The sequence below is a fragment of the Poecile atricapillus genome, chromosome Z (assembly GCF_030490865.1).
Source record: "Poecile atricapillus isolate bPoeAtr1 chromosome Z, bPoeAtr1.hap1, whole genome shotgun sequence".
In the NCBI taxonomy this organism is placed as follows: domain Eukaryota; kingdom Metazoa; phylum Chordata; class Aves; order Passeriformes; family Paridae; genus Poecile; species Poecile atricapillus.
Window position 1 is genome coordinate 9360450 of NC_081289.1, and position 24637 is coordinate 9385086.

At 35.3% G+C, this 24637-nt stretch overlaps 1 protein-coding gene across 1 annotated transcript in view; it reads left to right on the forward strand.

Annotated features, from left to right (window-relative positions):
* Positions 1–24637, forward strand: part of LOC131572759 (protein piccolo-like) — a 309016-nt gene that overhangs the window by 233426 nt on the left and 50953 nt on the right. Inside the window, exons 15-22 of the mRNA XM_058826081.1 lie at positions 4012–4062; positions 4932–5062; positions 6688–6714; positions 10034–10127; positions 16166–16237; positions 18849–19029; positions 20221–20415; positions 21653–21835. Coding sequence (XP_058682064.1) covers positions 4012–4062; positions 4932–5062; positions 6688–6714; positions 10034–10127; positions 16166–16237; positions 18849–19029; positions 20221–20415; positions 21653–21835 — 934 coding nt within the window. The remainder of the gene's footprint in view (positions 1–4011; positions 4063–4931; positions 5063–6687; positions 6715–10033; positions 10128–16165; positions 16238–18848; positions 19030–20220; positions 20416–21652; positions 21836–24637) is intronic.

Below are 24637 nucleotides of genomic sequence, written 5' to 3' on the forward strand. Positions count from 1 at the left end.
CAAGAATGCTGACTGCCATCCTGAATATCCAGCTTCTGACACACTTACAATGTTTCACTTTGCAAAGTGCTTTCCAAACATTTATTACACTGCACCTTTATTTCTTTTTGGGACTGTCAGGTTCCCACTGCATTATAGTTATGTTTGTATTTCTGTGCTTCTGGAACTATGCCTGTGATTTGAACAGATGAGTTGGGTACTGCATAAACCAGAACCAGAAAGTGGTGCCTGCTCATTTCAGACAGCTCTTCGATATGCCAACATCACTTTCATGTGAGAAGAAACACCAAAATGTTTTTAATCCAGAAATTTAGTACAAACTGGGAAAATATTTATTGATCAGTTTGGTTTGGATAGTAATTCTGTTTTACTTAGGTCAATAGTTAGATTCACTGCAGCATACTCTGGATATTGTATAATTTACATATGAACTAGTTTGCTATGCACATGATTTTTGCCACTGAGAATAGCATGTACCTGAAGTACAGCTCCTGAGACTGGGTGAAACCTGCCATCACAATGCAGGCAGAGAGCAGGGCTATTTAGTGCACCATCTACACTGAAATGTATAATCACACTCCTAAATTCACAGTGTGTTGAGATCCAGAAGTCCTTGCTATGCAGTATATCCTGGAGAAGTGCCCCATTCTGTCCACTCGAGGAGACGGGGTTCCCAGCAGGTCACCTAAAGTTTGATGCATAAATTTTATTTCTTGCATCACAGAGGATGTAGGATTCTTTTATGAAAATTCAGCTGTAGGCTTATAAAGATGAAACAAAAAATTCTTAGAGCTAATGTCTTTACGGAGGAGATGCATAAATCAGAACTAGTCAGGTAAATATTTAAAACATTCTTTGCTTATTTGTGAAAATCATGTTGAGAGGCATTTCTTTCATAACAAGCATAGCTCTTGTTGACTTGTATAGTTTCTGTTCATTGACTTCAGGCAAAGTTTATAATGGTGTTGAGCTCTGTTAGAAGAGAAAGCTCATCTCTTCTGGAACTGCTCTTTGCCTTGGGCTGACAGCATTTCTAGGCAGGTTGCAGCCCTGCCAAAATATCATGACAGACTAAATATCCAAACTGCCTAGATCTTGTTTTTGCAACTGTTTTTATTTTTAGAAAGTACTTTTTAAAAGATTTTTGTATAGAATATACACTCTAGAAATGTTGTAGTCTCTGCCATGTTCTGCAGTGCCAATTTTCTCATATTTAACGTTACAGAAAGTGATAGTGCACAGTGCATGGAAATCTGGCATTAGCCACTTTCACCTCATGCTTGAGCATGTGTGATGGCATGATGGCATTCCAAAGCAAATATCTTACACAGGGTATGTGAGTGCATGCAGGAGTACCAAAATTAATTAGACTGAAATTAGGTTAGCCATCACAGCAGAGATTTAACCCTTAGAAGCCTTGAGCTGACAATATCTTGTGGAGACCTGTTTCTTTTATAGTGTAAATGCATGATCATTCTATAGTACAGATTACTTCCAGGATATAAATTACCTATAGAAATATTTAATATAAAGAATGGATTGCTTATTTTTTCTAAATTCTCAGATCCTTTAGCTCCTACAAAAGTCGACCTTGAAATACTTTCCCTCTTTGCAAATTAATCCTCACTGAGGCTGTGATAAAGAAAGACAATTTTTTGCACCTCTGCCTCTCAATATGGAACCAGCTTCAAAGTTAGCCCAGCTCTGAGCTTGAGAGGTCTCTTTCAGCCTAAATTTTTCACATTTTTTTAAAATATGTGGGTAATTCTTCTGCTGACATCAGAGAAAACAGAATATTTAATGTATTGAATCACAGCCTTGTAAATTATATGATTCAGCAATGATATGAAGCATAAAGTGCACATTTATTTTTAAAGACCCCACTTTACAAACTACACCTTAACCACCTTTGGAAGTCTCAATACAAATTCATCATGCCCATTCCCTTCTCTATGAACTCCTCCTATATTATCCATACTCATACATTTCACATTAGATGACATTTGAAGTGAGCAAACTCATTATTCTTGCTATTCCAACTCATAAAAAATGAAAGCATTTAGACTACCTGGCAGTGATTTTGTAGCCACAGCACAGCTAGCTCCATGCTATTTTTGGTGTTGTCAGTATTGTCAGTGCTAGTACAGCCTGAGGTCAGAACTATTAAGTATAATAAAATCCATTTGTAGAGGTAAAGTATGAGAAATATAAGCCATTAATGCCCTACTTTGAAAGACTGCATGATGCTCAGGTAGCTCCCTGTTTTGGCAAAAGAAGTGAAATTCACAGTCAGAATAATCTTGTCAAGGACCTAACAAGTTTTAGGAGTATTTTGCTATCAACCTAAAATTTCATTTCAGATTCAAAACATTTTATACAATATTGATGACTTATTTTAGCTGTTGGATGGATTAAACTTCTTTAAAAGCTCTGTAAGCTACCAAAAGAAGCTGATTATAAAATTTTTCATGAGAATTATTTTTCATATGCAGATGCATTTACAGACAAATTAAGTTTGATTTGTGTTTTTTGCTTTTTTGTTTATTTTTGTTTTGTTTTTCTTGTTTTTAATTTTTTTGGTTTGTTTTGTTTTGTTTTGTTTTTTTTCCTGGTAAAGCTTGTGCTCATAAACACATCTAGAGGGCAAGGTAAAGCAGTAAACCAAACAAGAATAAGACCACACAAGACAATGAATATATCCATGTAACAGGCAGATTTGGTCTATTTTACTCCTGTGTTTTCATTGTGATACTCTTTAGCTGAGATTTTTTGCATTATTTTCTCATGTGTGGATCTGACTGAAAGGATGTTTCTTCAACACAAACCTGAAAAGTGGAGTGCATCACCTTAACTTCATGCTGTGGTGCAGGAAATGTGGGCACTTCACTGATCTACTTTAAAGCAGTTGATGTCCAGCACCTTAAAAGAGCCTTGGAAGATTTTCTTGAAGTGTAGGGCAGCATAAAAGAGGCAGGTGGGTTTTACTCTTCTCAGAAAGTGATAGAAATGTGAATTACATGGAATAATGTCAGGCATCTGCTCATATCTGGAGGAATAGGAAATGAGGCCTTCCAGACAAGTCACCAGAGAACAGTAAGTTTGTCCTTGTTTGCACCTTTTGTTTTCTGCATCAACCAAAGAAGCAGATATGGAGAGAATGCAAAAATACTCAAATCCTACTACAGAAACAGAGCTTTCTTGCTTGACTGATGGCTTGCAGATTAGAGGCTGGTCCAGAGTGGCTCAAGGCTGCTAATGTTTAACAGAACAGCATATTCTTGTGAGTTCAGGATTCTAATCAAGTGGTGATATTATTTTCCAGCAACAAACAGGAGGAACAAAAAAAAAGGCAGAGAGAAACATTAAGGATTCTATTTCATTTTGTCAAAAACCTAGACAAGAGTAATGATAAAAGAGAGAGGAAGGTGAGGACAGAAAATTTAAGTTTTGTGTTACAGAAAGTGTGGGGAGGAATCTGAAGTGTTGCAGCTAAATTGACTATCAGAAAACATAGAATAAAATAAAAGACTTCATATGAGGTGGCTTGCAACTGTATAATCCACTTACACCCATCACTTAGTTTTAGTACCATTTCCACTCTTTCTCTCCACTTTCACCTAAACTCAGCTTAAATTAGAGTAACTTTTGCCTCTCTCTGCGTCATATTGACAGAAATACATGGCTGTGTTTATTTGGCATGGTCCTTTCTTTCTCTTGGCAGTATTCATATTTATTAGACAATGTTAATGCTATGTGTTTTTTTCTCCCCATGCCTTCTTGTCTTCTCGGACTGTAAAGATTTGGTGTTGAAGTTGGTTGATTCTGTACCTGCATAAAAGGCCCATCAAAATGGCTGGGCTGGACTTTAAGTTCTGTTGAAATACATAACCATTAGTTTTGACTGTAACAACTACAGACAGGTTTATTTTAAAATTTGTGGCAATACAGCAGTATAAACTACACCTGTTAAAAAAGTTAACTTTGAAAACCTATGTATTTTTAATTTGGCAGCCCACGGAAACTACAAAGCCTGCTTCCCATCCAATCACTGGAGAAATACAGGTAAATATGTAGTTTTTGCTGTGTAAATTGTTGTTGATACTGGCTGTGTTTTTCCATGAAACAAGTTTGCAGAAAACTATCTCCATCAACTTATTTCTTATTCAAATCCAATCCCTTAATATGTCATTAATGTAAGTCAATGCTTGATTTTTTCACCTGTCTTTAACCTTGGATTATGAAATACAACCAGAAGAATGGAAAATGCTGCAGTTCCCAAAGGGTCTAAAAGGATAGTTAAATTCATTCTATTCCTTAATCTTTGGCAACTTTCTGTGGTTTTCCTTAGAAATTGTCAGTCTGTTTACATTGAAGCAAGAACCACTGTAGGTTTCATACAGTGCAGTGTATTTGCTTCCATGCCACACCAAGTTTATGGTTGTCCCTTATGTAAATTGACTTCACCCTTTTAAAACACTCCCAAAGAGAATATCAGAACAACTGAAGCCTAACTTCCTATAGATTTTTGGGGTTTTTTTCCTCCTTGATTAACCTCTCTTCTTTATTATTACTAAGAGCCGTTCCATAGTATTACAACAATCTTGTCAGACTTGACCTCCAAATAGATAGGATGTGTGTAATTAACACTCAATAAACTGGCATGTGTATATATCAGAATAATATCAAGGGTTCAAATTTCCTTTGCTCTTTCCTGATTGGAATATGGGTGTTTCCCTTTTTTTCAAAGTCCCATGTGATGATCTAGTATCTCATTCTAGTCAGGAAAAAAAGACAGAAATTTCTGAAATGTGTTTATTTGGAGGGAACGTAGAGATCTAAATCTCATTTTATTCAAAGGGCTAAGGGAATATTAAATCACTCAGAAAGTAAAAGTAACAAATAATCCTACTGTGTTTTAATGCATTCACTAGCTTCAAATCAGCTATGACAAACACCTTGGCAACCTTATCATCCACATCCTTCAGGCAAGAAACCTTGCTCCCAGAGACAACAACGGCTATTCAGACCCCTTTGTTAAAGTTTATCTTCTTCCAGGGAGAGGGTAAGTGTAGGACAAATTCTAACTTGAACTTCCTTTCAGTTTAGGTTTACTACATGTCATTAATAAACAGAAATATGAGTTATTGCTATAGAAAATCCAGGTGCAACACCAGAAAAAACTGTGGATTTTTAATACAGTCAGATCCTACTCCTAGGAGAGTATACCCGTTTTTCTAGTCACCTTAGGAATGGTATGATCATTGCTGTAAATATACTTTTGTGTGTGTGTGTCTTTGCTTTTAAAAATTACAATACATATAAAAATGTTTGAAGTAACAACAGTCTCAATGGAAATGTATGCATTTATTGCAATAGATGCAATAATTTCTGAAATTCAGAAAGGTGCATGTTAAGTTTAGCATGGAATGGTTGCTTCAGCTAAGAAAATCTGAATTTAGGATTGATTTACAAACTAGCAAAATTAAAGTACCTGAGATAAATTTAAGGTTGAAGTATAATACAAAAGCCAAGAAACAGTGGTCAGAAAAAAAATCCCTCCATATGTATTTTATGGCACTTTTTTTTAAGAGTGAAGATATGGTTTTGGAAATACCACTAATTTTGTGTCTAATGACTGTCCAAGTCACTAATCGCTTTTTCACAGATCACAGACTTTTTTGACTCTGTGATTACAAATAGCTCATTATTACCTCCTTTAAAATATATGTTTCTTTATCAGCAATATTATAACTATTTTTTGCCCTAATGTTACAGAATGTCATGTATACAGAGAATGCATAAGAATACATGGTTACAATACTGCTGCTGATTTCAGTGACACAGTAGATATATCTAAAATTAAGCTGGTGGATCAGACTCTATATTGTAAAGACAGATTCCTGCAAACTCCTGTGCTTGTGTAATAACACTCATACTAAAAGGCTCTTAGGATAGAGCAATACAAATAGAAATCTGCACTTCTTTTCTACTCAGACTAACAGGAAAGTGGATGCTCAGTTCACAGTTCACCGTTTGGTATATGGGCAAGCACCACTAAATGCATGAGTGGTACAAATAAAGGCATGCATTTTATTTTGTGGCTTTCTAATTCCAGCTCTACGATACTCAATATTGTTCAGTAGCACAGGGCCCAAAACTATTACTGAATGTAAGGGAAAGAGGTGCTAAAGCTTCAGAGGTTTTTAAATGCACCTAAGACTCTTGTAAAATGTTTGTCAAATCAATCTCAGTTGGAATTTTGCAGGTACATTCACTGATACAGAAATAAGACTTTGAACTAAAGGCATGTTCATCCTATAAGGTATCAGTTTAAACTTGTTGCCTAAGTTACAAAGAATTGGGTTTTAGTTTGGATTTTAGTTTTGATTATTTTAAAACATGCCACTGTTGCAGTTTTGCACGTTACTTGTGCCTTAAGGGAATTATCAAAAATCAGAGCTTCTTAAAATCCCAGGCTTGTTTCTGAAAGTAGAAATTTGGGTTGCTCCTCAATACCTTTTATTTGTCATTCAGCCCATATTATACTTCTTATTCTTCCTAATACCTCTATTTCCTTTGATTCTGATACTAGAAACTACCCATTATTCATGTTTTCTTCCATCTGTTCTCATTTTCTCTTACACTGCTTCCTCTGCGTTCCTAACTCTGTAAATTCTGGATATGCAGACAAGTCATGGTTGTCCAAAATGCCAGGTAGAGTGTACTATCTTCCAACTTTATTCTTTCTTTTTTTGTATGCATGAATGAGACAACGAGCCTGTACATAGAACTACAGTTTTCTCTTGAGTTCTGATGGCATGAAACTGTGGTATGGTTTTGTTTTCCATTTACTGATTAGATCATTTTGAGGAGCTGGAAACAAGTAGTTAATGCTGCTTGGTGATTATTCTAAGGCCAAACTCTGACAACAAGCAAAATATCTTTTGAAGAATTTAGTTCAGAGATATCTAAAACTTCATTCTCACTCACTGAAAGCTGAAAAATAATTAACTGTGAACCTGTATCAGGATTTTGAATGGTATTAATGCTGAGAGAAAAATGTTCTGTTTGGTAAAGAAATGGAATATTTTTCTCTATTTTCTTGCATGGTGTATAGACATTAAAGCCAGGTATAATTCTAAATAATTGCCCAGATGGACAATGAAATCTGCTTGACCATAAAAGTGGTTATTTATGGTAAACAAACTTAAAATTTAATTATTGAAATTAGGAGTGCTTTGTTTGTCCTGGAAAAATAAAGCAAAGCCCAATTCTCAACATATGCTAATATCAGCCCAGGCTAAGCACATAAGAAATAGTCCAACCCCAGTTTTAAATTTGTTTAAAAGTGAGCAGATAAATTTCAATAAACATTATTCAATTAATGTGTTAAAATTACACATTTCCTATGTGTATTCTATTACACATTTTAACACATTCTATTATGCTTTTTTCATTGTACTTAATACATTGTATTATATATTAATAAATTATAATTTAGGAATCACAGAGAAAATATAAATAAAGGAGTTTCTATTTTTTCACACAGTATATTCTTTGAATTTCAAATGAAAATTATTTCATATTAAGTGACATACCAATGACTGGTTTAATGAATGCATTTTATTAAAGCATCTTCATCTGTTAATCTGTTAATTGTTAATCTGTTAATTGTTAATCCATTAATTACTGGGGGGAATCAGGATTATGAATTTAATGTATTTGCCAGATCCTTCCCTTCAGAGGCCTAGAAACCTTCATCTGCCATCCAGTTTAGCCTGGTTCTGCACCTCCCTAGGAGAGGTGAAGGTCTCCTGTCTCCCTGTGCAACAGACACAGACCACAGATTACACGGATGTGGGTTCAGATCACCCTTACTGTTTAGATCCAAAGATTCCATGGACTTCACTGGAAATATTTCAGAACTGCCATGTTAACAATTTCATCTTTTGCAAGGTCTGAACTCAACACTGCATGAATCACCTTCTCACATACTTCACAAAAGAGTCAGAAACTTTGAAAAGGTGATGAAGTTCTGCTATTGCAAAAAGGATATCCAAGAGAGAAAGGGAATGTTAGTGTCATTTTATTGACCAAGTGCACAAAGGATTCTTTCCCCCTTTCTTCAAGAAATGAAAGTATGTCAGTCCCCAAAACCAGTAGGTCATAGGACATCTAAACAGGATGTTCTAGCTAGGGGATGCTTTTCTCATACCAGAGCGTGGGAAAGGAATGCTACTAAGGTGCTTTACAATTTTTACTGCACTACTTAATACTATTGGCCATCAAAATCTCATTTCAAAATAGATCCAGCTTTCTTTCCAAGATATGCAAAGAAGTAGATTTGTTTAAGGTTCTTTTTCATATGCTCTTGGTCCCCCTAGATTTTAAATCACCCTTACCATTCTGTGCTATTGCTGATAGAACTCACTGAACTCTGGAGAGCTGCTGCTTTCTTTTCACAAGCAGAGGTGAACAGATACCTTGTTTCACAGGTCCTGAAACTCTTCACATTTTTCAATAAACTGAAAGACAGTGGATAGCAAGATTTCCAAAAAAATAAGTGGCAATACATAGAAGGACTAGGTGAAAAAAATTAGAGGAAAAATAGCTGCAAATCCCTTTCACTTTGAGATATCAGGCTAGTAGTAATCTTGGATAGAGCCACCCCATTTTGGAGAATAAAGCCACTCTGCAACCCAGATTAATTAGATGGGATCACTGCATAGAAAAAATGAGTTTATAGAGTGAAACTGCTGGTACTGAAGTCCCAATATCGACATATGTGTGCCAGTAAAGCTCATGTGTCTTTCACACAACCATAAATCAGAACTGTTCCAACCTGGTACCAGGTATGGCACATCATTAGTGACTGCCTGATTAAATGTGTTCCTGAGTGATCCTTCTCAGTTTATCTCATATGAAAGGAATTAGTACATTAGCTCTGGGACCATGCCACAGTGTGAACCAAAACAGTTAATTCAGAAGTGAGAATAGAACACTACCAAAAGTTATTGTAGGGGAACCATAAAGGAGTCTAATATAGCGTATACAAGTTATTTTGTGCCATTTTGTCTTAGTCCTGGAGAACAGCCCTGGGAACATTTTGCTTTGTATTAGATGTAGCAGATGTATACGTGCAGATTGACAAAAAGAGTTTCTTTGCCTTAAATCTTGTGGGTTTTTCAAAGTATTAAAAGATTCTCATGTTCTCCTACCCAGCTTTTTTGAGTTGCCCTTAAAATTTATGTTAAATTAAAATTGGAATGAAAGCAAATCTAACATCAAAGCTCACAGAGCTAGATGAATCCATGTTCTGTTTAAGATTAGTGTATTGCTTTCTCCACACTCAGGAAATGTAAAGTACAATATAAAGCATTAGTGAATCCTTTTAAAAATAGATTATGCAGCCAAACCTTTGTTCTTGGCTATTGACAAAAAAAAAAAAAAAAAAAGAGTCGTGATCCTGATGCCCTTTATTTTTCTTTCCAGTACAGTTAGAGGATAGGCAGAGAACAGGATCAATAAGAAATTAGTATTTCAATCATTAACAGGATATTGGTTACTTTATGGCATTCATTAAATGTGTTTGTGAGATGGAATTCCTGTAATTAGAGATTGCAACCTATAAATATAATGAATCTGTGCTACTTTAAAGTGCTAATGGGTCATGGAAAAGAAATCAATGCATTCTCACCACAATTTAGAATCAGAGCCCAGTACCTACAATGAGAGGACAAAGTCTATGTGCATGTGCTGTCTGATACTTTATCTTGAAATGGTTTTAGGCAGAGCAAGCCTGCTGAAGAGTCAGGAGATGTTTTAAAAACTATCTCAGAAAAGCATACCAAAGAAAACATCCCAAAGGCTGTCATTGTCCTCTCATAACCCTGAATTCTTGCAGAAATGGGAGATAAAGTTCTTTTCTTTTTCTGGTTTTTAGTTTGTTGGTGGTTTTGTGTTTCTTTTGTATTAAAGCAGAAAGAAACAAAAGATCACTAATGTAATGTTTTGTTCTTTTGTTCAAATTCAGTGCTGAGTACAAGCGGAGAACTAAGTACATACAGAAAAGCTTGAATCCTGAGTGGAATCAGACAGTCATTTATAAAAATATCTCCATGGAGCAGGTGCGTGACTGGTGGTGCTCTTCAATGCTGTTTGTTGCTTTATTATTTGCATGGTCTGCAGTGCTCACTGTGAAGGGAGCAGTGCTACTGGCAATTCTCTGACTCCCTGGAAAAATCTTGCCAGATTTAGGAGAAATTCAGAATTCTTTCCTTGCCTCTCATAGAGCTTACTATAGAATTACACTTCTCTTGCCCTTGTACTCATTAAATTGGTAATTTGTTGGGATTACATTCATAATCATGTTATAGGTACAGATAGGACAATTAAAAAAATTATAATGGAATAAATTAATAGGGGAATAAATTAATACATAAGTTTCTGAAGTAGATGCATAAATCAGTCACTCTTTGTTCCAAAAACCGTGTAAACTTACACAAAGAACATTTCCTACCATTTTTTATATTAAAATATTTATAAAATGTAGATAGATATTTTAGATTTATCAGCAATTGATATCAATATATTGAGGTAAGAATCATATGAAAAAAATTAGAAGATATTTGATTTCCTTGTCATAGAAAGATTTAACTCACATCTGGGAAGGATGTCTGCAGAGTCTTCTCTGTTTCTTGGTGATTTCCTAACTCCAACTGTGCTTCTGAAGCAGCATGAAGCAATTGAGTCCTCTACTCCTCCAACTCTCCTCATAAAGGACTTTTTACCAACTTGAAAAAGAAATAATGGGCAAAATAATGATCAATTCATTTTTTTTAAATTATGAAGTATGTTTTATAGAGTACTGGATTTGCATGTGATCCTGAAGCTTTTTGCCTTTCTTTCTGTTTTGTTCTTGATACTTTCAACTTCACTTTAAAATGCCATTTAATCTCTCAGTACTTTTTAAAAAGCCCAGAATAACCAGGCTCTTCAGCGAACAGATTTCCCAATGCTTTTAATATTCTTCTCCATCACAACCCCAAGACCTCAATACAATCTTCCCAATTTAAAATTTAATTTTTCTTTCTTCTCATTCATTGAGAGGAACGTTGATTAAGATACTCATTTTTGCATGGAACAAAACCCTTCCCACAGAGGGATTTGCCTTGTTGCTCATGTGATCTACATGTGCTTAACAGGCAGTAGCTCAGATTTACTTCAGAGGTGGTGCTGTGGTTTTATGGGTTTTCTCACTGCTTCATGCAGACTTTTATAAATGATAGCTATTTGACAATTAAAGCTTCAGAAAAAAAACACACTGATGTTTGCCTAGATGCATTATAAACCAGAAATCTTCTTTGATTGGCCAAAGAGTTTGGTAAGTCTTTACAATATTTCCAAACTCAGCTTTTCATCTAAGAAAGATTCTTCAGTTTTCTTAATTTGCTTGTGGGTTCTGCTGTGGCATGTCACAGAGCTGTTATTAAGAGTTCTGGGGTGTTGTAAATTCAATGGCTGTTTGGTGCTTTGCAAACGGATAACAATATCAATCTAAAATTTCTCGGACACTTATTTTAATGATAAAAAAATCTGAGATCTTTGATGTCAGTATTTGGACCATTATTTGATGAAATTTTAGTTTGTATGTTGAATGCTTTACATTTTTGCTTTCTATTTGCAAATCCCCTCCTTTTCCCTTCTTCTGAGACTCTTATGCAGTGTTTATGGTTTTAAGTGTGTAAACTTCATTTGAGCACCACATGTCTTTTATATTCTGGCTTCTTGTCACACAGCATTTTGTGCAGAGAACACTGTTTACTTCCATACTTTTCCATGGCTTGTATCTACTGCTAAGATACCAGTGTGTGTGACTTTTCTCCTACAAAATTCCATGCCCTGACTTAGAGAATCTACAGCAAACCACATTTCCAAATCAGAAATAATTTAATGCTGAAGATAAGTCTGAGGAACTCTCACCATGTAAGAGACCATCATTTGCACTCATAACTCTCATAAATCTATATTTCAAAATAACTACGGATATAAATAGAAATACAAGACAATAATTGCATTAGACTGAAAATGAGTGTTCTGTTCACCAAACAAACAGAACTGTTACACAAGCACACACTTACACAGAGTTAGCAGCACATTCTAACACAAATTCATGAATTTTTATAAATAATATTTCTTCAAAGAACCATTTCCTTTCCCCCATGCTTTTTACTCTCCATCAAAGCATGCCGTGCTTGCAGACAGAAAATAAGTATTATTAAATATTTCCTAATATAGGTCTTTTAACGTCACTGTCTAGACTTTAGCTGCTTGTACAATTTTTTATTTTCCTTTCTCTTTCATAAACTAGCTGAAATTAAAGTGAAAATAATTATGGAAAATAGATCACGCTTTGAAATGAAACAGAGTTTTTCAAGGTCAAAATGATTAGTTTTATCACATTTATAGCAAATATTATTTTGACAGTTGGAGAAAAAATAAATTAAACTGTGAATACTTAGTAATTTAAAGGTTTTGTTAAGAAATAAAGTGGAAATAGTTACAATTTGAGAGGAATACTGAGTACAAATATTGCAAAAGTTTTGCAGTAATTGTTAACCCAAGTCCAACACCTACTCAGAGCAAGAAAAAATGCATTAGAATCATTTAAGGAGAAGATGATAATAAAAGATGTAAGTCCTGTTGCTGGTGAGGCCATACTGCATGACCACACTGTAAGGTGGGGCTTTCTTTGCCTCAATCTCTTACTTGCCAGAAAGCAAAGAAAAACTATTTACTTATATGAAATAATTCCATAAAGCAAATAGTTTTGCTGTAACTTATGTCTGTAATTTGAAGGTAATATATTTAGAAACAATAATGTTTTCAAAATCCTTGAGTGATGTGGAAGCCAATGTCTTATTTCCAAAAGTAATGAAATATTTTGTATGCATCAGTAAGCTGTTGGTATTAAAATCTTGATATCTAGGACAAAAGAAAGTTCCTAAATGTATATACAAAGTCTTTTTGTCCTCCCACATAACAAAGTACATCAATATAAAGAAAAAAAGAATAAAATGTTAAATATGAATGTAAAAAAAAATAAGTGTAATGGATTACAATAATTTCTACTCATCAAACATCCTGACTGAAATTACAATATTTAGTATTATTTCTGAAATAATTATAGTAATATGTTTTTAACATAGAGGAAAAACAAGCTGCATTAAAAATACTTCTTTCCAAATTCAAATCCTAGTATGAAATTTTCAAGTAATATGTGTTAAATATTTTAAGTAGTGCATATTTAGCTACAGAGGCAGACACTATCCATAATTTCCAGACATTTAAAAGCAGAAACAAGCCCGTCTGTACCTGTGGGGTTGGTTATGCCTTCCATAAGAGACAATATTTTTCACATTGGCTGTTTTTCAAATTCCTTCATTTTCTTTAAAATATGGCTGCCAATAGACAGCCTAAAGATAACTGGAGTTCATATATAGTAATATGCTTCTAGGTGGATTTTTATTTATTTTATTTTATTGTCACTTTTTCTTCTACAATGCTAAGGTTGAAATCAGTAATTGTTTGATAACACTTTCTTCAGGGTATGTTTGGAACTCAGATGATGTTTGCAATATGCGGAAGCTGCATTCCTACTTTAGTGAGACTCATTTCCATTGTCCACTCGCAGAAAGCCATGGGCAGACACGTAGAGGGTTCCTGCAACCCATTTCAGTATATCTGTCTGTTATATTCCTGATGAGCATCTGAACTTAAGGATTCACAACCTAAAACTGATTGATATAAGGCAGAGTCTTACATTGCTGTGATGGTAAAATGTCTGCTTTGAAAATCAGCAACCATTTTGTGCTCTTTGCCACCATAGTGGTACATAGATAGATCTTCAGAAAAGTAGATTTTCCTCTGCTTTGAGACACATTTCATGTACTCTGCCTACTAGAGGTATTTCCATGATTTTTCATTGTCACAATATTTTATAAAAGCTTTATTAATCTAAAAGGCTTAAAATAGATTTTGCAAAGTATAGAGTACTGTAATTTTTCATCACAGTTTTATTATCACACTATTGCAAAGAAGTTAGCAAAGTATGGCTGCAGTTACTTGAAAATCTCTTCTGTTTTCCCCTTTCTACCAAAAATTCTTTAAACTTTAGGGTTTTTTTCCCCCCATTTCCTGGATCTATACATTCTTCTCTCTGTCCTTGCACAGTCACCAAGAAGAAATCCCCTCTCAGAATAGCAACAATGGTGACAATACATTTCTGAAAAGTATTTGTGCTATCCCTTTTTTAATTGGTAAAAATACATATACTTAATTTAGCACCTAGCAGAAAATTGTATCATCCAGGAAGCCAAAAGCATCATGGACCAAAGGATGCTCAGCTCAATTTTCAGATTATTTTTCATGTTGCAGTTCCAATAGTGTCTTGGAACAGCAAAGAAAAGGTTTTATTCAGTCAAGGAAATCAGCCTTAGAAATATTCTGTAAACAATGTTCAAAAAATAATCTTTTTGTTCAAATTTAACTTTCATTTTTGCAGGATATTTTTAAAAGAATGTTTAATGTTTAAGAAGAATATTGCTTAATTATGTAAGAACAAAACAGAATGATTAAAGAATTGCTCTTGAATATTTTTTAAAAATATCTTAGGTTTCAAGTCGTGCTGTTGCCTGCTTAGAGTATGTTGTTGATACTAAAAATAGTTTAATTCCCTTTGTGTGGGCTTTACAGGATATGCTGATTTAAATTTTCTTTTCATAGACATTGGCTTTGCATAGTCGCGCATTTTTCTAAAGTTAGTTGGGAGCAGATGATATTCTGAATACATAGTAATGAGATTAAATTATCACTTAAAGGCGTTTGCAATTTATCAGGAACTGTCTTAGTCTGTTGCTGTACTAAACCAGGGGGCAACGGAGGGAAATTGATGAGATCATGGTGCTAATAACGCCAATGTCGTGGGTTCCATCCTGGATGTACAGACCAGCCACTTGACGGTTCTTGTGAGTCACTCCCAACTCAGAATATTCTGTGGTTCTGTAAAGAGCCAAGAGTGCTTTCATTGCAAGTATATGCAATATGTACAATGATTGGCATGGCTTATCATTTTGAGCAATGTCTTGATCCTTTGCTGCCCCTCAGTGTCCAGCAGCCAGTTAATAAAGCAGTGAGTGACAGGTTGCTTCTGTTAGGATGGTGACCTCAACTATCACGTAAGAATTCTTCTTCTGAATTTTTTCATTCAAGTATATGAAGATTCCTCTTTTCCTCAGTAATGCTTGCATTCTTCATTTATAACTTCTCAGCCTGATTTTCCAGACATCCTACAACCCACAGGATTTTGTCCTTCTCTCTTTCAAGCCACATGAATTTATTACTGCCTTTCCAGACACCTTACAGCTTTTTTGCCCTAGCATGCAAAATCAGTAATCAATCCTCCCCCTACATGTCCTCAGAGCCCCCTGGAAAAACACTCAGGTCAGTTTTCACAATAAGGTTAACTGCTTTGATCAACAGTTTCTCTGTCTTGTGCTCTCTTGTCATATAAAAAGATTACTTGTTTCTTACTGTGGCCTATAGGAGAGTGCTTGACACAGCTATCATGCTTAACAAGATCTGCAGATAATGGGTTTTGACAGCTGTCATTAATACCCAACAGTACAACTTGTCCACGTGCCTGGATCACTTACAGACTCTCACTAGCTACACTAAATTCTGCAGGCATTAAAGCCTGGTCTTCACAGATGAGATTATGTAAATAGGATGTTTAATATAATACATTTGAAATTCACACTCAAATGCACTTCAGGCAGATGTCTGAGTTCAGACAGATCTGATGATGAGAAAAGCTGCAGGAACAAAAAATGGGGCCTTAAAATTCAGTTTGACTCTTGTAGTGGACATAAATTCTACCCAAAACAACTTGTGGAAATTCCTAAAACAGGGCCAAGCACAAGCCCATCTGGCTTGATAACAAATAAAAGCACCAAATTATTTTCCTCAGAACAAGGTTGATGAGAGGGTGCAAATTGCCTACCTGGCACTATGAAAAAAGATACATGGAGGAAATTATCTATATAAACCACCATAAAGACTTGATCTGAAGTTTATGAGGTTAATTATCCTTTTACTTGAATTGCAGCTGAAAAAGAAAACACTGGAAGTGACTGTTTGGGATTATGATAGATTCTCCTCAAATGACTTCCTCGGTGAAGTGAGTATTTCATTTCTTCCTCTCTACTGGTAATAACTGAAGGCTGTTATATGGACACTGTTCTCTTTCAAGGTATAGTGCATGCATTAAGTAAAACTTTTTTTTTACATCCCAGTTTTACTGTTGCCTTCATAATGAATGGTCATGATTTCTTTAATTTAGACATGAAAGATATATCCCTTTTATATTGATTAATTGGGGGCAAGCTAATTTAGCACCCAGAAAAATCTTAATTTGCTGAAAATTAATACTTTTTTTGAGTGTGAGATAGCAACAATGTCCACAGTGACTCCACTGAAAGTTCTTGGTGTGACTGAAAGCTGTCTGACTTGATTTTACTATAACATAGGAGGGCTGAGGAGGTAATAGTCTTTGTAAATGATTAAAGGATTAAATTTCGTCATCAAGCCATATTTTGACAAGTGCACAAGTATCTTCTAGGATGAGCAATTTAGTCTTGCTGATCAGTCTCATTTTTAACATTCTGAAATAGTAATATCATTACCAAAGTATGACTGAAGGCAAAGTCTAATCTTGTCATTAATAATGAATGAGTGCTCATGGGAAGAAGGCTTTCTCTTTAAAAAAAAAAATAAACAAGCATATGTATATATAATACAGAGTTACCAGCAATAACTATGATATAAAAATAATTAAAGATGTAATTACAAATAAAGATTGTAATTAGAAACAGAAACACAGGAAAATCCATCACTTATACAGAGTAACTGAGAGTATCCGGGCTCATTCTACACTTTAATTCTTAAAAAAAGCCACACAGTTCATCTCCAGTTCCCCTTTGTGTAACTACCAAACTGAGCAATCAGTGTCACTTTTTGAACAATTACCAAAATAAGTGTATAGGAAGCTGCTACATGATTACTTATTTCCTGCATACTGTGTCCATATTCTTGTTGAGTTCAGCAAGTTTCTCCAAATGCAGGACTTTACTGAATATTTACATCCTTGTTTTTTATGACATTCAGAAAATAGATTCTCCAGCAACTGCTTCTACATGAAGATTTATACTTTTCCCCTTCACATTTTCTTCAACCTCAAGAAATCTTTTTTTTATTATTTATTTTTTTTAAATTGTGAAAGCAGTTATTCAGGGGGAAAAGCAGTGTATCTCAACATCATGATGTCCAGAGGAATCCTGCACCATAACATCAGATGTGGGATATCCAAACTGTGCCCCAAAGACTTGCTTCAATAGAGCCAGCAACACTTGTGTGCCCCAGAAGAAAAGTAGCACATTATTATTTCCATACCCATGGAAAGTGAAACCTCTCCCCCTACAAAGCAGAGCCCCCATCCTACACTGCCTATTGGCAACAATCCTCAGCCAGGCTATCTTCCAAGTCATTTTCAAAGCTTGACCAAAAACCACAACAGGGAACATGCTAGTTCATCTGTTGAGATTAATTATAGGACTAACCAGAAAGACCAAGCCAGATCATAGACACCCTATAATACTAAAAGGAAAAAAAAAAAGGAAAGAAAAAAGACTTTTAACCTAGAAACAATCAGTTGTTAGGAGACTTCCCTATCCCTAACTTTGAAGAGGCTTTCTTTTATTCAGGGTCTTGTAAAGTGACAAAAACATTGTTCCCTGAGGTAATTGCACATTTTATTTGTCTAGCAGTTCTAAAACTTCCCTACCTGACATTAGTTTTAACCCCCTCATTTTAGAGCGAGATGCAAAGCTATTTTTGACCTTCCTTCCTTCCAGACTCTGTATTACAGTATTCCTTCCAGACTCTGCATTACAGTACTTTCCCTTGGCCCCCTCAACTGCAAGCTTATTAAGGGATAAAGGATCTTTAGTGGTGTCACTGATCTTTTTTTTTACGTCTATTTTTTAAAAGAAATTTCACAGAAGTCTCGCTAACAATGAAGGTGGCTTACAGCAAATTTGATCTACAATGTTTGGGGTATTTTTTAGCCAGTTTATATTTTTTATTCACACATTACAATTGCACCTACTGTTTTTTTCTTCAGTAATGTTCAGATGCCTAAATGGTCTGTTGAACTCTATTATTTTAGTGAAGTGCAACAGTAACCCTGTTTTTTTTCTTTTTGTTGCTGCTTCTGCATATGTGGATTTTTTAAAGACTCGAGAAGCATGAGTCTCATATTATTGAAAACTTTAAGAGAAATGAATATGCAACTTTTTCCCCTCTTAAAAGCACTGATAAAAGGCAAAAAATTATACTGCTTGGTTCTCCTATTAGAATATGTCTGTACAGAAGTAGAATGTTTTTTTAATGTCTTTTTACTGTAGCTGTCAAGCTAGTGCTCACAAGCTGCTCTCTAAATTTCCCGGTCATCTTTGTGTGGAGCTATGCCATAGCCAAAGGACTCAGCCTATAGTTCTTACTGAGGTCCTGGTGAGAAGACATATTGATTCAGACACACCAATATGCTCCTGAATCTGGGTTTGGGGTCACAGCATGCTCAGAGAGTTCTGAATCTGTCAGCACACAGCCTTATACCCTTCACTCTTACACTTGATTGCAGCTTTTGACAGCACAACTCTAGTCTCTTCTGCTGTATGCGATCATTAATAGATCAGATACAGGCCATATATTATACTCTGATTTATCTGTAGGTATTGATCGAGTTATCCAGCATCTCTCAGCTTGACAACACTCCTCGGTGGTATCCTCTTAAAGAACAGAGTGAAAACATAGATCATGGGAAATCTCATTCTGAAAAGAGTAGCCAGCAATCTCCAAAACCATCTGTCATCAAGAGCAGAAGTCATGGAATCTTCCCGGACCCCTCCAAGGGTAGGAATGGCTTGGTGCACCTGATATGAAATATTTTCCCAGATGATGTGTAAACCTTTGCTATGTGTAAGTTCTAATAGAAAAATAAAGATACTGGTATGAATTTTGTATATATTTTTATTAAAAATGTATTTATCTCTTTGATTAATTAGTTGAAGATAAGGCTTAAATTGTCTCAATCTTGCCAGCCAGCTTACTGGGTAATTATGTCCTTAAAACAGCAGCATACAGACTCCACGTGCTTTGCACATCTGCTATAGATTCTGTGCCCTTTTCATTTTCTTGATAGCCTTGGGTAAACTCAATACATATTTAGCTTTTTATTTTTCATGTTCCTTAAATATTCTATGGGATATTTTTTCTTCTAAAAATGCCATGTTAATTATTTATAGAGCAACAATTATGCTGCAATAATGCATATGCATTTCCAGTCAATGATAATGGACTGTAACACATCTAAATTGTATTGGAAATCAGTGGAGCTAATACAGTAGAAATATAGCAATGTTTACAAAAGCAGAATTGATCTCAGTGTCTCCTGCTCCAAGAAATTTATCTCCAATTCTTCTTTTTATACTAAGTAGTCAGTGGACAGGTGCTCTCTTAAAACACATTATGTGTCCTGTCAAAGCAAAAAACATTCAATCTACAATCCATATGAGAGCCCCAGAGGGACAAGATGCTACTTCATCTCCTCTCTATTTCTCTGTAACATTTTGCCAGGGACTGGTGTCTATATAAGATGTCTGTCTTAATTAGAGGTAAGTATGGAAGATATTGTAAGTTAGGCTGTGATTTTCCTGATGGCATTATTCAGGTTAAAATGACTTGCATTCACTAGGTGTTTGGTACTGGAGTAGGTGATGCTGCTCAGCTTCATACTAGAGAATAGAAAGTGGAAAACACTATGCCTTCAATCCACCAGTTTGAACCAGCACAGGAAGTGTTAATTTACAGGTGGTATAAAACCAATACTAAATAAATTATTCCCTGGGCCAGGTAACAGAGGGGAAGTAGAAAACAATGCTTCATAAGAGTTTCCTAATCATGATGATACTTTAAATGGAAAGACACGGCCTAATCTTTATTTCTTGTTCTGGAATTCAGCTAGAAAGACCAGTCATGAGAAGGAGAATGAACTTGTTTGTTTTTAATAAATGCAAGAGTTGTACTTCTTCATTTTCCTGGTAGACATGCAGGTGCCCACCATTGAGAAATCCCACAGCAGCCCAGGGAGCTCCAAATCTTCTTCTGAAGGACATCTCCGCTCTCACGGTCCATCTCGCAGCCAAAGCAAAACCAGCGTCACTCAAACTCACCTTGAAGATGCTGGGGCAGCCATCGCCGCTGCTGAAGCAGCTGTGCAACAGCTTCGCCTTCAACCAAGTAAAAGACGCAAATAAATTCCTCAGCATGGCAGCTTAATGTTCATCTGTTGCCTTTTTCCCTGCTGTCCTTCCCTTTTTGGCTATTTTTTTTCTGTCCTTGGCACACTGTGCTCACTCTGTTCAATGTCTTTCTTTGTGTGCCTGTGTGTGAATACATATAATTACAATATACTCTTGTACTTAGAAGTCTTTTATTTCTTTATTTATTTGTTTGTTTTATAAAGACTGCAGTGAAACTGGCTGTTTCTCCATCAGTCCCTTCACTCATGGTCCATGATGTTCCATGGTTGTGCATGACTCACAGAGAAGTCCATTGTGTATTGATATCACTAAATATCTACCAATGAAATAATTAAAACCTGCAGAGATGCAACTGCCAGCTCTTCAAATTGCACATAAGACTGAGACCACATTAATAACAGGATGTATCTATAAGTAGTAATAATGAAGGACAGTACTATACACACAAAAGATTTGAAGCTAAAAAAACTTTTTTTTAAGTACCTGACTGAGATTTCTATTTTTGAAGCATAACTGTAAATATCTATTTTATTTTTGTTTTGGAAAGGAAATATAAGGCAACTTTCTTTATATCTCAGATAAGATTGTGTTAGTGATGAGCAGAACAGAAATACAATAAAAACATTAAACACAATAAGTGCAAAACCATTAAACACACAGATCCTGTAACATCAGATTTCAATGAGGTCAAGTTAGCAAACTGAAAGGGAGTTGAGAGCTAAGTCAGGTGTCAGAGTTCAGTTTTTTGAGTAATTTTTTACCATGGATTAATTAAGAGTCAAGATAGATTTCATCTGACAACTTCAAACAGGTTAATTAATTAAAACTAGTCCATTCAAAAGGATTACTCTCCAGAGTATACTTCAGACCAGTATCATCTGATTGCTAGCTGAGGGTTTAGTTGATGGCAAATTAAATCTCTCTGACTGTGAAGTCATTGTGTTTGTCTTTAGGATTTGTTGATATGCCATAAACTCACCATGGTACAATGCAAAACTGGGGGAAAATTATTTCCCTTGTCTTCACTGTCATTAATACAGAAACAGCCAGTTTTGATTCTCTTTAATGCTGTGCATGTGGTGTCTCTTTGGTGTTTGAAAACACTACTTACTTAAATACAGAAAAAAACCACTTCTGTTTGCATGAATAACATTTAAGCTGGTTCCATCTGAGGATACATACTCTGGGTTTCCATTTCACCCACACTGCCACAGCAGCACATAAAAGCGGTCAGTCTAATCATGCCAGGAAGCAGCACAGACACAGCATAGCAGGAGTCCTCCCTATTCAAAGAACTCAGTCTGACAATCTGCCTCCACCAGCCAATGACAACAAAGACCAAAGCCAACTAGCCCTCAGGAAGGTGATGTCTGATGGACCAGTCAAGCCTGAAGGAGGTGAGCAGAAAGACATGGTTAAGAAACCAACTACATCCCAAATACTTCTTGCCATGTCAACTAATTCATTGCGATATTTAATTATTTATTTTACCCCTCCATTAAGTGCTGTAAATGTTAACATGAATCAAGAACTCTGCTTGATTTTTCCACCTATCAGTGCATAAATCCATAATGATAAACTGTGCTAAGAAGCATTATGAAACAACAAATGTGTGCACTTCCATTCCACTGGAGTACTTGGAATTCTGTTGAAAAGTAGTATAGCTTTGCTCATGTTGTTGCCTAATAAAAAGCATGCATCCAAGCTGGTCTGCTTAAGCATGATTGGACATTTCTTGTACTGTGACAAAGACCTAACTGCACATTTTTGGTTCTGAAAATGTGACTGGGACAATAGCAATTCCTGTTTCCTCTTCCAACACAATTATCATGTCAACAGTCATTAGCATAGATAATTTTCAAACCACCAGTGGAAAGGAAAGGAGTTTTGATCCATGTATAGCTCAATCTCTTGATAATTTTACTATCAGCATCTTTAAAAATTATTTTCTACTTGTAGGCACCTGTAATACCACATATCACCAATTTATTCCCTCATCACAAATAAAGAGCCAGAATCGCAATCAGTTCAAATTGCCATTGTTCTTTTGACTTCTGGAGCATCTTGTTTATTTCCATGGAATCTGAGGGATAATTTAAATAAATGTACTGACTGAACTCCCAGATGTTCTCTTGTGCTGTAATCCCTTCCTAAACTCTCAAGATTCATTGAAGGCTTTTCTGTCAACACCATTGCACACATTGGACAATATAAGCTGGCTGAGAGGGGTGCAGGAGGGAAAGAGGAAATGGTACTTTAGACCATATATTCTAAAGGCAACAAGTAGTGAATTGTTGACTAGGCAACTAGTGTGATGTTAAAACAACTAATTAACAGGGCTAAAGTAACATCTTTAACAGATCTTTTTAAACAGATCTTTTAAACAGATCTTTTTAATTACAAGTTTTTTCTTAAGAGAGCCTTTAGAATTCTTCCATAAATCCATGTATTTACACAAACACACACACATTGTATTATTCTGCAGCTCAACTCTAAACACTCAGCTCAGGCAGAACCAAGAGAATGTCATGGTAAGAACTCAGGCATCATGCCTGAAAGTTGCATAACACTCCTGGGGGGTAGACCATTCAAATCTAAATGACTTATGATATTTTGAGGTATCGTGTCTGTCAAGTTTTATCACAAAGGCTTGTAGTCCTGTGGTGATTCCTTTTCACATAGACAGGTAATGCTAAATATTTTGCTTGTGATATAAGGTTGAATTAAGGTTCAGATACACTATAACAATATGGAAATAGTGAGTGAATCTCTTGGCTTTAAGTACCTGTGCCAACAAACAATTATTCATTCTTCTTTACATTTAAATTGCAAAAAGGAATATGTACTGATATGTACTCCACTAAGCAATATTGGAAGCATCATAGAGAGTTATGGGAATAAGAGTCCACATTTTAAATAATAGGAGTCCACATTACAATAATATATAAAAAAGGTTATAATTGTTATGAAGAGATGTAGTGCTTTTGTCATTTTACTTCTGACAAATAAACGCAATGCATGGTCACATACACAGTGTTTACAAGTCTGGTTTCAGACCTGTGAGATGTTTTGGCTTCTCTTTTTTTGCACCAAAAATAGTTTGTCCAAATTTATTCATATAAGGTGGGCCACTAGTTACCATTATAAAGTTAATGATTCTCATTCATTAGCAGGAATGAAAAGCAAGATGATTGCAGTTTTGTGGAGTATGAAAGTAAAATGAGATGAGTCTATAACCTCTAATGGGAGAAGCACCAAAGATACTCAAAACAGCTTCCAACTTATGGACTTTTTTTTTGTGGAATGAATAGATGATAAAGGAAGGAGAGATTTCCCCTGCATTTTGAACTATGAATATTAGGGCATCATCAGTTCCCAAGTCCATTCCTAAAGGGATGATGCATGCTTTTGGTATCCACCTCCATGGTAGCCTACTTTAATGGTACCTGGAAAAGAATGCATTAGGAACTGGTTTTAATGATTGGAACTGTCATCTTGGCAAGTTAGCAATTTTTTGTTATGCCTCCAAGCCCTTTCCTAAGGAAGCCATTACAGATAATCCACAACATTACTATTTTTTTATTTTTTTTTTTACCACAGCTATTTCTCTATGCATTTATTGAACAACAGCATCTTTTAGAGGAATTATTTGGGGTTTTTCAGCACAAATACACAATGGTGATGGAAATGATTCTATGCTGTGAAGTCCTTCTATGCCCAAGATAACCCTCAGAAAGAGTGTTCTCATTTGATCTAGTATCTCAATAGCTTCATTTTTTTTTCTTTTGGGTCGAACTGGCTCTAGAAAAAAACAACAAACAAAACAAGACAAGAATCCTCAGTCATACTGAAAATGTCTCAGAGAAATCCTTCTCTACTTTTGATTCCTAGGACCCTCTATTTTTATTAATTGTGTGTCTGTTGAGAAGTAACAAGGAAATCATAAACAAAACCAGCACCTTAGTATAAAAAGAATATTTTATGAATACAAAGGTCTTTCATCAGTTTTTTGTTGAACTGAATTGTTTTTGTATTCCCTTTAAAGAGTATTTAGGTCAATCTGCTTTAAAATTAAGGTGAAGATACAACAAAACCATTGGTTTTTGTTCAGAACTTTTGAAAAATCCAACATTCAGTTACAGCAGTTAATTAAAAATAAAACCAGAATTATAATTTTATTGTTGCCCATGAGAGAGAAG